This window comes from Parasteatoda tepidariorum, chromosome 2, assembly GCF_982258835.1.
Source record: "Parasteatoda tepidariorum strain Cologne lab strain chromosome 2, Ptep-v5.0, whole genome shotgun sequence".
NCBI lineage: Eukaryota > Metazoa > Arthropoda > Arachnida > Araneae > Theridiidae > Parasteatoda > Parasteatoda tepidariorum.
Genome location: NC_141756.1, coordinates 75,243,576 through 75,260,953, shown reverse-complemented (window position 1 = coordinate 75,260,953; position 17,378 = coordinate 75,243,576). Strand labels below are relative to the sequence as shown.

The following is a 17,378-nucleotide window of genomic DNA, read 5'->3' as shown; positions in this document are numbered from 1 at the left end:
AATAATAATAAATAATAATTAATAATAATAATAACTAATAATAATAAATAATGATAATAATAAATTAAGATAAAGAGTAAAGTATGAAGTTTTAAATATTGTTTCACATTAACAATTTTCTAACAACTTATGGCTGGATTAGCTGTTGTCTTCGTACTGAAAACCAAAATGTTATTTAGATTATTTTTTTAAAATTATTATAATGAAGTGGACGCTATACTGCAGGAGAAAATCCTTCCTGAAAAATTCTCTTTCAACTATATTAGTAATTTAAAATTTTAAGTGAAAGAAAAAAAGAATTCAAATAAGTCAGAAGTAAACTGCGAAGTTTAAATAGGATACCTCTAAGTGACGTAGTGTGGGTATCTCGATCCTGATTGGTCGTTGAAACGTAACGTTTGTTTACGTTAGGAACTGCTCTTTAAATTCCATTTCGAGTAAACCAAGTAACAATTCTCTTCAGTGACACATTCTATATTCTTTCTCGATTATTCTTTTATAAAAATTTCGAATCTTTCATTATATATTCCTTACTTAACACAAAGACAATCACGAAGCCATGCAGACCATAAACAAACTAATTATGCATCGAAGTTGCTATGTACATAAAACAAAAATATATCACGATTACAATAAAATGCATAAATAAATATTAAATCTAAAGTTAAGTAAAAGACGTAGACGAGAAGGAATTATATTTAAACAAATTCAATGTGCGATACGACGTTGCGTTTAATTAACTTCACATTAATTGATATTCTAACATCTCAAGAGAAACTTAGCTCGATTTTGACACGCCGTCCTGTTTATAAACGATCAGCCTACGCTGATATCATAGGTCACGTGTATATATATATATCTGTGATCGTCTTCTTCTCGAGTTGCAAGTACCCAATTACTGTAAATGTTTTTTTTTCACGTCATCAAATTGTTAAGAAATTAATAATTTAAAGTTAAGAAGAAAAAAAAAGAATCCGGATAAGTCTAAAGTAAACTATGAAGTTTTAATTACCGTAAATTGTTTTTTTTTATTTGTTTTTACATTATCAAATTTCTATCAAATTATAGCAGAATTAGCTGCTGCTACCTTACTAAAAACCAAAATGTTATTTATGTAAGATTTATTATTATTATGATATCGACGCTATGCTAGAGGGAAAAAAAACTTCATAAAAAACCTTTTCCTGCGTCAGTAATTTTAATTTTTAAGTATAGAAAAAAATTGGATTTCGGATATGCCCAGAAAAAATTATGAAGGTTTAATTACTAGAATTTTTTTTCTTTAAAATTATCAGATTGCAAACAAATTATGGTACTTGTGATAGTGAAATACAAAAGGTTATAATACATTTTATTGTTAAACGGACGCCATATTACCGGTGAAAAACCATCATGAAAAGTTCCTTTCAACAACATTACTAATTTAAAATTTTAAGTATAGGAAAAAAATGAATGCAAATAAACAACTATAAAATTTTAAATATTGGAAATGTTTTTTTTTTTTTTTTTTTTTTTTTTTTTTTTTTTTTTTTTACTTTTCAAATTTCAAACAAATTATCGTAGAAATAGCTACTGTTATGGAGAGAAGTTATCCTTTCATACTTTGTAATTAAATATATCGAAAAAAAAATTTCACCATTTGAAACCTACCATCATATATAGCATTCTTTTTTGTGGACGCTATATCGCGGGAGGAACTCTTCATGAGAAGTTCTCTTTCAACTACATAATTTAAAACATAGTAAAGTGAGTTCAGGTAAACTTAGAGTAAACCATATAGTTTCAAATGCTAAAATTATCAAAATGCAAACAAGTTATGGACGGATTACGCAGTAGGGAAGTGCTCTTGCAGTAATTTGTTTACATTTTAATATTTCGAAGAAGAAAAAAAAATTCAGCATTTGAAACTTTCTGAATTACTTCAGGTTTAGCTGTACTCACTTTTTCTTAACTTTAAATTTTAAAATACCAAAAGAGATTAAACGAAATTTGTCGTGAACCTACGTTATAGCGTGATCTTAATTTTTTAATTTTGCGTCTTTCTGTGATGGATGAAGCAGGCTTTGGAGTTAAAGATAAAAAATTTGCTCGTCTGATTCCGTTTCGTTGCAAGTTTGGTTAGAGAGATTTAAAGAAAAGGCATTTTTGATCTTATGAAAAACTATTCAAACAAACGTTTATGGAAACAAATTTATCACTGAAATGGTCATATAACAATGACTTAAATTGAAATTTATCACAAAATTAACGAATTATATTTATCAAATCACCTTATCGCAAAAATTTTTGGTTATAAATATATAAAATGTAATTTTATACGAAATGATTTTAATTCTAATTGTACATAAAAAGAGCTCTGTAATTTTAAATTAACATTTATTTAGTAATATATACATGACTATAAGTTTTGCAAGTATGGTGAGAATTTCCTAATGTGTATTCCAAAGTATTTTAATGCCGTATTTGGCAATTAATCATAAATTATACTGGTTGAAGATGAAATTGTTCAAACATATAAATTTTTAAGGGGAAAGCAATCATTTAAATTATTGACCTTATAAAACATAGTTTATCAACAACAAGGGTTTAAAAGTATTCTATTTCGTATTTATAATAAATACCGAGACAAAAATGTCGGATGCGAAATTGAGATTCACTTAACAGCAAAAATTGGTTGTTTAATAATTATCTATTATCAGTTTTGCTCAAAATTGGTAAGGTCATCAATTAAAGCTGCATAAGAATCATCAAAACCTGTTTGATTTTCCAATGCGGCTAAGAAATGGTGAAAGAGCAATTATTGAAAAACGAATCTAACTGTTTTTGACGCTTTGAATTCAGCTTTAGTTGAGAACATTAGCGAAAGAATATTTACGAAAGTATGAAATTTTAGGCTTGTCTTCTCCTCTACAGGGTGTCTTGTAAAAGTTGCGACTAACTTCTAGGGGAAGTAAAGCACATCATCTGGAAAACCATGACCGAAAATGTCATATTACGCTCCTAGGGGCGGTTTCCTACTATTGATATGTTGTTGACGAGCCTTTGAACTTGCACTTTTGTTTTTCTAAAATATATAACTTTATGTTACTATTTTATTTTATTTTAGCAGACAACCCAACTTTGAGCAGACAACCCAACTTTTGGTTTTAAAACTACTAATCTTCAACTCCGTAGCCTTGTAATTTTGAACCCAATCCTGAACTCTTGTATCAAGTATTAGGAGAAATTTGCCTTCGTGGAGGACTTTTTGATGGAACTAACCCGCATTTGCGCTACGTGGAGAGGAAAACATCGGAAACCTCCCCCGTTTAGCCTTGCGGCAAGGGGACTCTTAACACATGATAACGAACCCAGTTCACCTCTTTGAAAGGCGAAAGCTCTATCCCCTGAGCCATCACGGCTTTACGTTCCGATTCATTATTGTCGAGAGTTCTATTAAAATAGGCTGAGAAAGTGTAGATAGCTTATCGTCTGTGTAGATAACTTAGTTTTGATTTGTTAACTCTGTAATGTTCTCTTGTTATTAAGCTTTCCTTATTTTTTTGGTCAAGTTATAAAAAATATTTATTTTTTTACCGGCTTTTTATAAGTTTACTAAAGATTCATACTCTAAGAAACTACAAAGATTATGTCCAATAGTATCACTGCTCTGTTTCGCTTCGATAACTTCGGTTCTCAGAGTATTGATGTTTGCCTCACCCTTGATGTTTGTCTAAACTGGGTCCATGGAAACTGGAGTGCAGCGGAAGAAGCCAGCTACATCCAAAGCTGAACAAAAGCCTTCTTTAAAGCATATTAAGACTTTTTGATATTTTGTAGAATTTTGGAAGCCTAGTATACAGACCCGCGATGGCTCAGGGGATAGAGCATTCGCCTTTCAGTGAGTTGAACCGGGTTCGAATCCCAATCGATACGAATTCCGCATCTGGCTTACACCGACCACAGTGCTGACATGAAATATCCTCAGTGGTAGACGGATCACAGGTTAGACTCCCCTTGATGTCAGGCTAACCGTGGGAGGTTCTCGTGGTCTTCCTCACCGTGTAACGCAAATGCGGGTTAGCTCCCTCAAAAAGTCTTTCACGAAGGCAAATTTCTCCCAGTACTCGATCCAAGAGTTCCCTTGCCTTCTGGATTGGGTTCAAAATGACAAGGCTACGGAGTTGAACATTAGAAGTCGTAAACCCAAAAATTAGGTCGGCTGTTCAACGACGGTTATAAAATAAAAATGAAACCTAGTATACGAAATTTTAATCTTTTTAAAGAAATTCTCAGCAATTTTCGTTTCAAAAAAAATCTAGTAAGTGCCGTATTTTTTGTAAGGAATTTTGGTTTGCTCCTCCTCAGTCTCGCGCGTACCGGGACAATTGTCCCTCTCTCTTCCCTACTTGAGTACGTCCTTAAAACCACCATCATGCTGCGTACATTAATGACTTTTCAGTAATAATATTATACACAACTAAACTTGATAAAATCTGACAGTTTCTGTGTCGAACACTTTATCTCCCACAGGCCTTAAAATCTTAGTTACCCGGTATTACTCCACTTTCCTCTATATATTTGTTACATTTTTTTTTTAAAACTAGTACTGCAAAAATAAATAGTTAAGGTATAATTGCGAACACCCAGTTTTTTTTTCTTCGAAAGAACGTTTGAGTAGATATTTAGTTCCCTTTTAAATCGATACATTCTTCAGTTGATTGTGTTACAAAATATGCAATGTAACAATACATAAAAATGAATACTCATTTAAGGATTAGTTAAAGCATTTTGTAAATAAAAGTCAGAAGTTGATGAATTAGAAAACCTCTTTGCTTTTATAAGTAGTTTTTAAATAAATATTCTCAAAATTAAGTCATTCCCCATCGATTAATTGCAACTTTCTTTTTCAATACAGTTTTGTATAGCAACTAAATAAATATTGTATCTTGATTCGTGACTATATGGCTGCGTTTCCTAAAAAAAGAAAAATAAATTAGCCTTTGTTCTTACTCATTTAAAGAAAACTTTTTCCTCTAATCAAAAACTTTACCACGTCTCAATAAACCCTTAAAAGCATTCCTACATTTTTGTTCTATATTTACGTTATCAAAAAACTCGTTTCTTAAAAACCCATTCTTATAATGCAGTATTTTTTTTAAAAGAAGAAAAATAATTGCAATGTAAATGTGTTAACACTTAATGTTATTGACACAACCTTTGCATTAGAAAATGAGAATTGTGATGGTATATATAATAAAAGTTATCGAACTTTAAGAGTAGAAAAGAAGAAAAAGAAATTTTCGTGCCGAATTCAGCAAATGGAGCGTCGTAAAAACCAGACGCTGGAAACCGTGATTTACCTTAAAAGCAATCGATTGAAATCCTAAGAATTTATACGTTATGAGCTCTCTTTTTTTTTCTCTCTCTCTCTCTTTCTAGTTCAATCTCTTAATGATCTCAAATGTTTTCAATCAAATAATTGAAGTTATAAATTTATCATTCTCAAAACCTGTCATTTACTTCAAGTCCATCTGTCCAATTGGTGGACCAGAAAGGTTGGGTTGCCTTATACGTCAGTGTTTTGATTTCTTTTCACGTCAGCATGTGTCCTTCCCATGAAGATCAGCAAATGTATATATATAATCATTGATTTATGGTCACGGTTATGGTTAAATGCCATTTTGTAAATAATGCACGCTTTATAAAATTGTTTATGAAACTGAAAGTTAGTGGATAAAATTGTTCATCTTTACATTAACAATTATACCTCAATATAATTGTTAATGTAAAGAGGAACAATTATATTGAGGTATAATTGTTCATCTTTATGTTCGCCTAGCAGAGATTGTTTTTGCTTTTGTCGGCCCTGTATATTTTTAAAAAGAGTTGTTTTAAATAGTATTTAGGGTAATCAGAGGTCTGCTTAGAAGAAATTTGGGTCCGTTAACAGACCCTTCACAAAATATATTTTCATAAATTATTTTGTAAAGGATCCGTTTTTATCTTTTAATCGAACCCTTCACAAATTTGTTTATCTTCATTATTGTTTTGTTAATCAAGTAAACCCTTCCCAGGAAGAGGGGGGGGGGAAGACAGATGTAAACGAACTAAATTTTGTCTTCGACAGACGCTTCTTCCTTTATTCGTCCGAAATGAATATTCTGCGTTCAGCAGTATAGGCTAAATACCAAATATTTGTGTGTTCCATCTCTAATTTAGCAGCAGCAATTGCTGTTTATTTTTCAAAATTTAATTTTTCATTTATAATTTTGAAGTGTTGAGCATAATCTTGTATGTCTTTACAATTTAAAAACTCCTTGAAAAAGTTTTTTTGCAATAACGGACACTATTTGCACAAATTCACAAAAGCGGACCCTGGTTGAAAGAATGTGACTTAACGTTTCTTTTATATTCACAAATTACGAGTAATTTTTTCACAATTTTACAAAAACGAACCTTTCACAAAATGTCTGGTCAGATCCCTGGTAATATTTTTTTTTAAATTAAATTAATTAAAAATATTGAAGTGTAAAATGTATTTCTAACTACTTTGTGCAATTGGAAAGTGTTTTATTGTTTTATCTTTATAATTTTTTAACATATTTTTAATGAAACTTAGTGCATGAGGTATCTTGTTGATGGATAACTGGAACACAAAAAGTTTACGATCCACTATCCACGTGCGTTTTAGCGTGCGATAATAAATTAATGGCACTAAAATTTATTTCCTGCTACAGTGTCAAAATAAAAAATAAATGCACTTGAAGTTGTCAAGATTCTATCTTCAACAAAAACAAATTTTTAACGTCATTGTAAAAAAAAAAAATCTTGGCATAAGATTTTAAAAATCTCTCACCATATAAAAAGTGTCTTTGTTGTTTCTTTAAAATATCTATTGACTACATTCAACGGTGTACAAGTTGAATTATGTTATTTTTATTACCTAAGTTCTATAAAAATCCTAATACTTATTTGAAGTACATGTCTTAATTTGTAAATTAAGTTGATAATACTAGAAATTTTTTTTTCTTTAATTCTAAAGATGGTTTTTTTTTTTCCTTGCAGACTCTTCGACATGGTTTCCCCTTTCATCCGACGGCTGCTGCCTTTGATCCCATTCAAAGATTACTGGCTATCGGTACTCATTCCGGAACAATTAGAATGTATCCTTTTCTTTTGTTCAAACTCTCAAGTTGTTTAACATCCCTTTTTATTATATCAAATACCGTTTTTTTTATTCTAAATGTTTAAGTTCATGTATTAGTAGCTAATAATTGTATTAAAAATTCAATTTCAGATATTTCGATTAAATGTGTTTGGTGTATTGCTTTTGCGAATAATTTTATGCAATCCTCTAAAGCAGCGGTTCCCAAATAATGTTCCACGGAACCCCAAGGTTCCGTAGAATGATTACAGTAGTTCGAAGAGTAATTTTTTTTTCTAACGAGTAATTACCAGTTCAGTTTTTGATTAAAATGTTTGTGTATAATAAAAAACCTATAATTCATTTAATTATTTCAGTTATTTATATGAAATTATATGTGAAGAATCTGAATAAAAAGGTAGCAAAATTTAAAAAAGAAATAATATATTCAATTCATAATAGAGTAACTAATTTCAAAAATAATTTCTTTTCTCTGATTACTATTCTCAACGGTCATGACAGTTTTTATCTTTCTTCCTTTTGAAATTCATTTTCAGCAAACACATACATCAAGAACAGATCCATATTATTAAATATTTTATTCTTTGCATTAAATATTGTGAAAATAATTAGTAGTTATTTATTTTTGTTAGTATATTGGCAGCTGTTAATGAACTTATCTTTTATAATGCTGGGGTTCCGTCCATAGAAGTTTGATCATTTAGAGTTCTGTATCTGGAAAAAATTGGGAACCGCTGCTCTAAGAAATAATGGGTTAATTCTTAGTCTAAATCAAAAGAAGTTTTTGTGATGGATGCCGTTAAAACCAAGTCATTTGTCATCATGTGAAGTTACTTATCAAATTCGATTGATGTATGCGAACTTTTCGATAAATTCATTTGCCTAATGTGAATGTTTTTATTTAGTTGGATGAATTTATTATTAGTTTGAATATAGTTAATATTATCAATATTTGATAATCTTTGGTTCTATTATAGCATCTTCAAATTAGTCAGGACAGCGTTATTGGTAAAAAAAACACTGCATTTTTCTTTAAATTAATAAGAATTTTCTATGTATTCTGTTATGAAGTGGAGTGTCAGTAAATATCTTGAATTTTTCGAATACTTAGAAACAATGCTAAGAAACAGTTTGATGCAAAGAATATCACCTTTGGAAAAAGCCTTCATTTCATTTAGTTTTTCGTCATTCATGTAAATGTTAAATTCATTGTTATACCATAGAGTAATTTACATTAAGTTTCAAATTTATGATTTAAAAAAATCAATTAATAAATAATACTGATTAAAATAACGTAAATAAATTACAAATTTGAAGTTCAAATGTTTCTTTCGTCTTATATTGTAATTTTAATTTAATCACCTATTCATCAGAGTCATGGGTTTGTCCACATAAGCTTTAGACTTTTAAAAGCTCCAGAGATAAATAACTTTATGATTAAACAATGTCTGTATTCAATAAAAACGAAAATTAATTTTATTTAAAACTTAAACGTTGTGCTCTTGTATTTTTGAATGACAGGGATTATACCAGACTTTTTTTTAAGGTATGTTTTTATGAAATTGAAAATATTTTATGACTCATACTTTTGTCAAAGATACCTGATTTTATGAAAGCTTCCGTTTTTGAACAAAACCTACTCGTTTTCTGAATCTATAATACCATAAAATCAGATTCCTTTATGTCAGGAAATACTAGCATTTCAAGTAGAAGTAATTTTAAATTATGTATTACAGACGTCATAAAACACGTTTTTCAAAGCAAGAATTTTGACAAAGGTCTGTTTTAACGATAAAAATTGCTGTGCCAATTTCTTCTAATGACTCCTGTTATATATGTTTATAATGAGCAATATTAACAAGCTATATTAATCATAATTTATGTATTAATTAAAAATTTTAATCTTACTTTAATTTTGATTTTTTAATAAATCATTATTTATCAATGCATATATATGAATAGTTCCTTACATGAGAACATAGATTCGGTAGACCTGGTGTGAAATTTATAATGGAGCATAGTGATTTTCCAATTTTACAGATTTTATTCTTAATAAACGAGGTAAATATTTTAATCGCTCAAAATGTTTTTCTTTTTCATTCCATTGAAGGAAAAAAAAATATTAATGCTGTTTTTTTTCTCACCTCCTATCAAGGGGGCCATGATTACCGTAACAGGTGATGACTATTTACATATGATCAATCTAAGGCAGAAGAAACCTGAAATAGCACAATCCTTAAAATTTCAAAAAGAGAGGTAAGTTTCTTTTTTTTTTTTAACATTGATAAAACTTAAGCACTTTAAGAAGAAATGCGATCGATAAGGTTATTGTTATAGAATGATATGCCTGAAAAAAGTTAAGATATTACTTTATTAAAATACTTCATTCACTTCAAAATTATATTCAATTAAAATAACGGTCGACATGTTTCGAGCCCTCAAATATAGGCTCCCATTTTCAAGACTTGAAAATGAGAAGAAACAAAAGCAATTTGAAATATAAAACGTAAAGTTGCGAACGAAAAATATAGTGAGAACAAAACTACAAGATACCTCGGTAACCAAAAGATAATGAAAATATACTTGAAAAAAAAGAACAAGAAAAACAACTGTGGTTGAGGGGGGCTAATAATAATGAAATGCATTTCCACGCTCTATGGGGAAGCTTCGGTCTAGCATTAGCTCCTCACCAACTTTCCATAGCGCTTGGAAACGCATTTTACCCTAATTTGCCCCTGTCAGCCACAATGGTTTTTATTGTTAGGTTTTTTATGTTTATTTTTATTCTCTCTCGGATAGTGGGGTTTTTTGTAGTTTTATTTTTCATCTTTATTTTCTATTTTTTCGTTTTATATTACAAATCACTTTTATTTCTTATTCACATTTGGTATGACTTAAAAATGAACACATATTTTTGAGTGTTTAAAACATGTCTGCTGTTATTTTATTTTTAGTCTGTATATTTTTGAAGCAAATAAAAAAATTTTATTGTGCAATATATTGTCATTACATCATACATTATCGTTGTATATGCATACTCTGCAACATTTGAGAACGATAAAAACAACGAAAATCGGAAAAATATTATTATTTAAAGCACATAAAGAAAATCGTAAATAACGATATTAAAGAACAAACTTGTCGAGAAGTTAGGGAGCATCATCAGAATTAAAAGTGCATGGAAACCCATGGCCGAAAATATCGTCATACACCGCTAGGGACACTTTCCTATAATGAAAGCGTGCTTCTATACAGGTCATATAAGGGAAGCGTCATTTGAGATTTGCAAACATTTTTGAATTGGTACTAAACTAAAACAGAAATTTTTATATAATGTCTTAAGTTTTTTATTAGTAATTACTGCATGGCCATTTGTCTTAATTTTTATAGATCTGTTTAAATTATTTACATGTAACTGTGGATAAAATTCTTTTAATTCTAATGAATTAAAATATTAATACATTACCTTGCTATCAGTAAGAAATATATCTTCTGAAACTAAAGAAGGATAACAGTTGGAAGGTTTTTCTAAAATGAAAAGTGGTTTAATATTATTCGTAAAAACATTTATACTTTTGACAAGAAAATGAAATGAATATGAACTTTTTACAAATAGAATTTTCTTTGCTTTCATTTTCTTAGAGTGTTAAAATAACACGCTGAAATAATTTTTCGAAGTTCGAAAGATTGGAGTTACTACAATCAATACAGAGATCAGGGCTCGAAAAAACTCAGAAATTTTACCCGTCCCCGAGGACTGCTTGTCCAACAATGTACCCGTCCTCCTTTGAAACTAACCCGTCGCTTCTAAATAAATAAAAATATAATTTTCTCTTATTTATTACAAACATTTATATAAATTGCACAATGAATTAGTAGTTACTAGGATTACAAATACTAGGATTACATTATACAGTAATAAAATAAATACAAGGTTAATAATAGTAAAACCTAGTATTTCTTTAATGAAATAATTTATTTTTTTAATGAAATAATTTAAATAACAAAGGTCAAGTTATCTGTCAATTATCATGTCATTTATCCGATGGTACTGCGTTTTTTAAATGAATCAAATGCGACGTTTGCCAGTTCCACAATCAAGCCAATGATTTACAGAGGTTTCTGCATAGAAATCTGAAAGAGGTTTTTCATTTAGGTAGATGTTCATAATTGTGGTTGACGCTTCTTGTTTAAGACCAGTACGTAATGTGTTTTTTTGCAAGTTCATTGCTGAAAAACCCCTTTCAACCGCTGCAGTAGAACCAGACAGAGAAAACATCCATTCCACCATGCGCAGTATGTTGCTGTATTTCGAGATTAGAGGGTCATTTTAGAAGTGAGGAGCTAGACTCTTGTAAGATAACAAATGTTGAAAATATATCACGAACATTAACGGAAAAATGGCCGTCCGCGCGGACGTTGGATTCGAGAAATTTGTTGTCCGCGGGGAATTTTTGACCGCCGAGGACGGGCGGTTTTTCGAGCCCTGACAGAGACAGTGACATGACAAGCAGTACATACGAATATTTAAATTTCAACCGCGTTTGCTTGAAAATAATATTTTTATAGCCTTTTTCAATCGAGATCTTAAAAGGTAATAAAGTTTATTTTCCTCGCGAAAAAAAAGTCAATATTTTAGGCATATGAAAAAAATCGTGAATAATGATTTCAAAGATAACGTACGCTGTGATTTCTGAGTATTCGATCATGTAGAGTCTCATAAACAAAGTAAAATTCAGTTAATAGTTTCAAGATCTTGACTGGGCAATTACCCAGTAGAGATCGGTTTCCTGGAAAACGTGATTGAAGTTTAATTATGATAAAACTATATCGGTTGCTATATAACTTTTCCCATTTAAACACTCATCCTTCCGGCATTAATTGCAGGGGGCCGCATAAATGTTGGGACAAACTTTTAGAGGAGTTAACATTTCGTAAGGATTAAAATTGCACAGAAACCCATGCTCGAAAATTGCGTTAGGGGCACTTCCCCTATTTATTGACGTGTCTAAACTCCCCTGAAAGTCTGTCGCAATATTTACTCGACCCCTTGTTATATCTTTTTTTTTTTTAAACTAGTACATATCGATGAAAAATTGACTAAGAATGTCAATATCATTTAGTTTGAATAAATGCACCAAAAGATTTGTTCCCTAGTGCAATCAATTATTTATGGTAAATGATGGCATAAATTTCAATTTTTATTTGTAAATATGTAACTTAAAAAATTAAACTCATAAATGTGATCTTGTTTTTTTTTATAGAAAAAAAATCAATTAAATTCAACTAATTTTTTAGTTATTTTTATTTATTACGTTAAAAAATTATTCGTTTTAAATTTTTGACTTTTCGCATATTAAAGGATATTTTTAGTGTTTCTCCCCATTTTGAATATAAAACAAATCCACTGCACTCAAGTACTAAGATATGCCATAAAACCATCCAAAATGCCTCGTGTGTCGAATTTCTTACCTTTTTTTATAATTTTTTATTGAAATTAAACATTTCAAACCACAAGTGTAAATCCAATTATATTTTTACGTAGAGAATTGCTTTGTAAGCTGAAAAGGCAAACAAACAGAAAAAAATCTTAATATTTTTTTAAATGCTAAAATTCTACTTTCATTTAAAACTAAGATATTAATTTTGATTAAATTAAATTTTTATTAATTATCTTTTGATAAGAATCGTAAAAATAAATATTTCAGTAGTTGCTTAAAACTTAGTTATGATTCATACCAAGTATGGTGAAATAAATAGATAAATAAAACTTTTCGCTAGTTACATATCGAATTTAAAGATAAATTTTAAAAATTTCTATTTTATTTATTTATTTTTAACTTGATCTCTATGTACATTTCAGGTTAACGCATTGTCATTTGCCGTTCCAAAGCAAGTGGCTTTATGCCGGTACAGACAAGGGCAATGTGCATCTTATCAATGTTGAATCATTTACTCTCTCTGGCTATATCATATACTGGAATAAATCCGTTGAACTGTAGGTATAAGTTTTTATTTTTACATCAACTACCTAATCTCAATATTTTTATAATCTGATGATTTGTGTGAATAGTTAAGTTTAATTGTTGAATTGATTTTTTTTTTAGTTCATGTAAAACTCATCCCGGCTCAGTAGTCCATTTAAGTGAAAATCCCCTAGACCCAAACAAGGTAATTATTTTGAACATTGATAAATATTTATGTTGCATATAATACACTAGATATGTATAACACTTAATCAAATGAAATACAACTATGCTTTATTTGCTATCTTTTAAAAAACATGAATTTTTATGTGAAAGTGAAAATCCCCTAGACCCAAACAAGGTAATTATTACATATCTGAATTATTTTGAACATTGTATGTTGTATATAATACACTAAATATGTATTACGCTAAATTAAATGAAATACAACTATGCTTTATTTGTTATCTTTCAAAAAATATGCATTTTTATTTGTTTTAAAACTATATTCACACCATCTTTCATTGGGTTGGGTTGTTGTTAATTTACGTCGCACTAGAGCTGCACAATGGGCTATTGGCGACGGTCTGGGAAACATCCCGGAGGATGATCCGAAGACATGCCATCACAATTTTGATCCTCTGTGGAGGGGAGATCTTTCTTAAAAATTTATTCCGATAATGAGAAAATTCGGAAATAAATTTTAGGATTCATTAATTTATTAGTAAGTTTATAATGTTTATTTTGTTTTACTTTTTCTCATTTCAGAAATTAGTATTATGTTGTGCATCTGACAAAAGAAAGTTATTCTTATTTTTTTTCATTGTTTTTAAAAATGTAATATTTAAAAATTTTCAAATCGCTTTTTGAATCACATCATTATAACGGGATTATTCAACATGGAACATAACCAGGAAACGTAACAGGAAATTGGAGTTAAGTGATATACTTCAATTTATAAAATGATTAATCTAAAATAATTTCCTTTAAAACATGATAAAAAATTTCAAATGATAAAAGGAATACATCAATATTTGAAAGCTGCTTATAATAATGCAAGGAAAATGAAAATAATTTGACTTAAAAAGTAGGAGCAAGAAAATTATTAAATTAGTTTCGTTATTAAAAAAGAGGTTTTTTATTTACAGTTATAATTTATCTTTAACAAAAAATCGTTACGTCTGGTAGCAGTTCGGGTGCAAAAGGAGACCCACTTTTGTCCTTTCACTAAAATCACAGATTTAATCTTTAACAAAAATCGTTACGTTTGGTAGCAGTCAGGGTGCAGAAGGAGACCCACTTTTGTCCTTTCACTAAATCACAGATTTAATGGAGGTATTTTCTGAGTTAGGAGAGGAAAGAGACATAGAAATGACAAAATTCAGTTAATACTCTAAAAGATAGCGAGAAAAAAATGTCAAAGATCTTAGATTGAACATCTGTGCCAAATTAAGCTTCTCAACAAAATCATCTTGTCAGCAAAACCACATGTCAATTAAATGAAAATGGCAAAATAGACTATAATATAACCCGATTTTATAAAATCATTAATTTCTCTGCATTACTCTTAGTTATGAAACATACTTTTTGCAATGTATTTTTCAAAATCTTAATTCTCTTTTTCTAGTTGCTTATTGGCTTTGAAAAAGGCTTAGTTGTATTATGGGACCTTCGAAATAAAGCAGCGGATGCTAGATTCAATACTACTGAGGTAAATTTATTTTCCATTCTTGAATTACACAACATTTTGATTTCAGAAATATCTCTGTAATTGTTTGTAATTCTGAATTCTTTTCGTTATTGATTTTACTGTGAAATTAATTAAATTGATGATTAACTTCAGTTTTTTTTTCATTGTTTAGAATGGAATGTTGAGGTCAGTAACCTGGCAGTTGGAAGGTCGACAATTTGTTTGTAGTCATAGTGACGGAAGCCTTACTACTTGGAATGTAAAAGTTCCAAGTAAATCTGTATCTGTCAATTATCCTCATGGTAAGAAAAAAATATCAAAAAGTAATAGAAATATTGTCTGTTTACTGTATAAAGTTATTTTAATTTCGTGTATAAAATGTCTAGGTAAAATATTTGAATATTGAACCAAACTAACAGATTTGGCATGTATAATTGCACATATAACATATTACGGTTTAAAAGTACTATAATTCTATTGGTGCAGCATGAAATTTTAAAAACAGAGTATCTGCTCAGGTGCTGACTATATTGTTAGACTAGGATCAAAACCTTGAATGAAATCGTCCAAATAGTTTCTGAGATAAAATTATGTATACTTTTGAGTTATTAACCATTTCTGACCAGTATTAAATTGAATTATAAGTATAATTTGCACAAAATTATCTTTGCCTAGAACTGTAAATTCATTTATCCAAAAAAAATTCGTTCCTATTAATAGTTCTATAGTAATGTGGCAAAATATCTTAAAAGTAAAAACTGCTCATCCGAGAAAACAGTTGGAACCATATGTTCAAGATTGGGGCTACTGCCCGTATTTTGAGGGTTAAGAAACCAAATCTGAGGAAAAAAGGTATGTTAATCCGGAATTTTTTTTCTTTCTGTTTTGTAATTTAAACTATCATCTAAGCAAATTAATTAGCTTCTTTAAGGTTACACTCTAGAACCACAAAATATCACTCAGTATTTGAAAATACAATCACTTGATCTAAAATTATTTAGGTGTTCTGTTTTCAAAAATAAACCATTATTTACAAATGTTTCATTTAAAAGTAACAAAAGTTTTCCTTTCTTTCAGCCAAATCTCTGATTGATGGTAAGCCAGAGCCATGCAATGGAATTTATAAGATTGAATCGAAAATTAATCGGGCTGGGTAATAAACTTTATTATGCTGTAATTCATTAACGTTGCTTTATTTTACAGTGTCATTTTTTCCTTATAAATTTGTTAGACATCATTTATATTTTTACAGGATAATTACATTTTCAGTTTAAAACTTTTATCAAATAAAAACTCTAAGGTTTAATAGTTATCAAACTTTCATATGCTGAGTGTTCCAAAATTATCGCCCTTCATATATATTTTAAGAAACCATGTCAAAAGTGAATTAAAAATAAAGTTTACACATAGTAATCGGAAATTAATATTTAACTTATGAAAAAGACGTTATCAGAATCTATCGAATCATTATCGAGGGAGCGAGATAAAAAACTTCAAAACCTATTCGATTGCTGGAGAAAACAGAGAGGAGAAATGCGATAGTTAGAATGTCTCAGAGTTTCATCGGCAGTCAAACTGGTTTTGATGTTTTTCACCCCAATTGCAATCTGGATGCTTGGATTAAATTCTATCTTTAAAAAAAAATCATATTAGGAATTATCTAAGGCCATAAAAATTTTATTCATCATGGGAAATAATATAAATATGTAACAAAATTTAGTTAAACATACTGATTTTAAAGAACATAATTTTAAAATTATTTGGGGAGGCAAAATACATTTAATGTATGCATTACAACTTTGAAATATGTGAATTGTTAAAGAATTCGTTAATCGATTCGATATAAACATCATAAATCTTTCCATCAGAAATTTATGAATTCAGAAAGATCAAAATTTTGAATGGAGACATTGGACATTTCAATTTCATTGGACATTTCAATTTTCCATATTCTTTCTGCATTGAGGTACTTTAATCATTTAAAAAAATTGTTTTAAGAAAATTGGGAAAAAGTGACTAGTTGTTTATTTAGTTTAAGTGTCCATTTCTTTTTGTTGACTTGCAATGTGGCAAGTGGTTTTTGTCAGGTCTACCACTAACTTTTTTTCTATTTTTAATAAATAGGGAGGTAACTACTGTTTTCTCTGGTGGTTTACCGTATGAGGAGCAAGGTAAAACTTCAAGTCTAACTATCCAACAAGGAAGATCAACCACCGTGCTAGAGATGGATTACAGTATTGTTGATTTTATAACGCTTTGTGAAGCACCTTGGCATACAGGTATTTTCTCGAAACTTTGAAAGAATATAGTATTATGAACTAGTTTAAAATATTTAAGACGTACATTGAACATTAAAATGATTATCTCAAAAATTAATAATTTATTGTAAAAGCATTAAAATATGCCTAATATTTTTTTTGAAAAAATAATAAATAACGTAATTTTAATCCCATATGTAAAAGCATTTAAAATCGTAATTCATTCCAATATTAACTAGTTAGATAAATTAAAATACTCCAAATTCTTTCAACTTTTGAAAAGTAAACAAACATTGAACGTCAACTTTATGAATGTT

General features: G+C 29.3%; 1 protein-coding gene across 7 annotated transcripts in view; it reads left to right on the top strand.

Moving 5' to 3' along the window:
- LOC107440064 (syntaxin-binding protein 5) overlaps nt 1–17,378 on the top strand; it is a 340,660-nt gene that overhangs the window by 300,527 nt on the left and 22,755 nt on the right. For 6 of the 7 annotated variants that reach the window (XM_087157536.1, XM_087157533.1, XM_087157534.1 and 3 more), the window contains 9 exons: nt 7,048–7,145; nt 9,130–9,208; nt 9,303–9,403; nt 13,011–13,145; nt 13,255–13,318; nt 14,741–14,824; nt 14,976–15,105; nt 15,881–15,956; nt 16,928–17,082. In XM_087157536.1, the coding sequence (XP_087013662.1) occupies nt 9,158–9,208; nt 9,303–9,403; nt 13,011–13,145; nt 13,255–13,318; nt 14,741–14,824; nt 14,976–15,105; nt 15,881–15,956; nt 16,928–17,082 (796 nt within the window). In that variant the 5' untranslated portion in view covers nt 7,048–7,145; nt 9,130–9,157. Of the gene's footprint in view, nt 1–7,047; nt 7,146–9,129; nt 9,209–9,302; nt 9,404–13,010; nt 13,146–13,254; nt 13,319–13,387; nt 13,475–14,740; nt 14,825–14,975; nt 15,106–15,880; nt 15,957–16,927; nt 17,083–17,378 lie in introns of those variants that run through there. The other variant, XM_087157537.1, reaches the window with a different exon arrangement.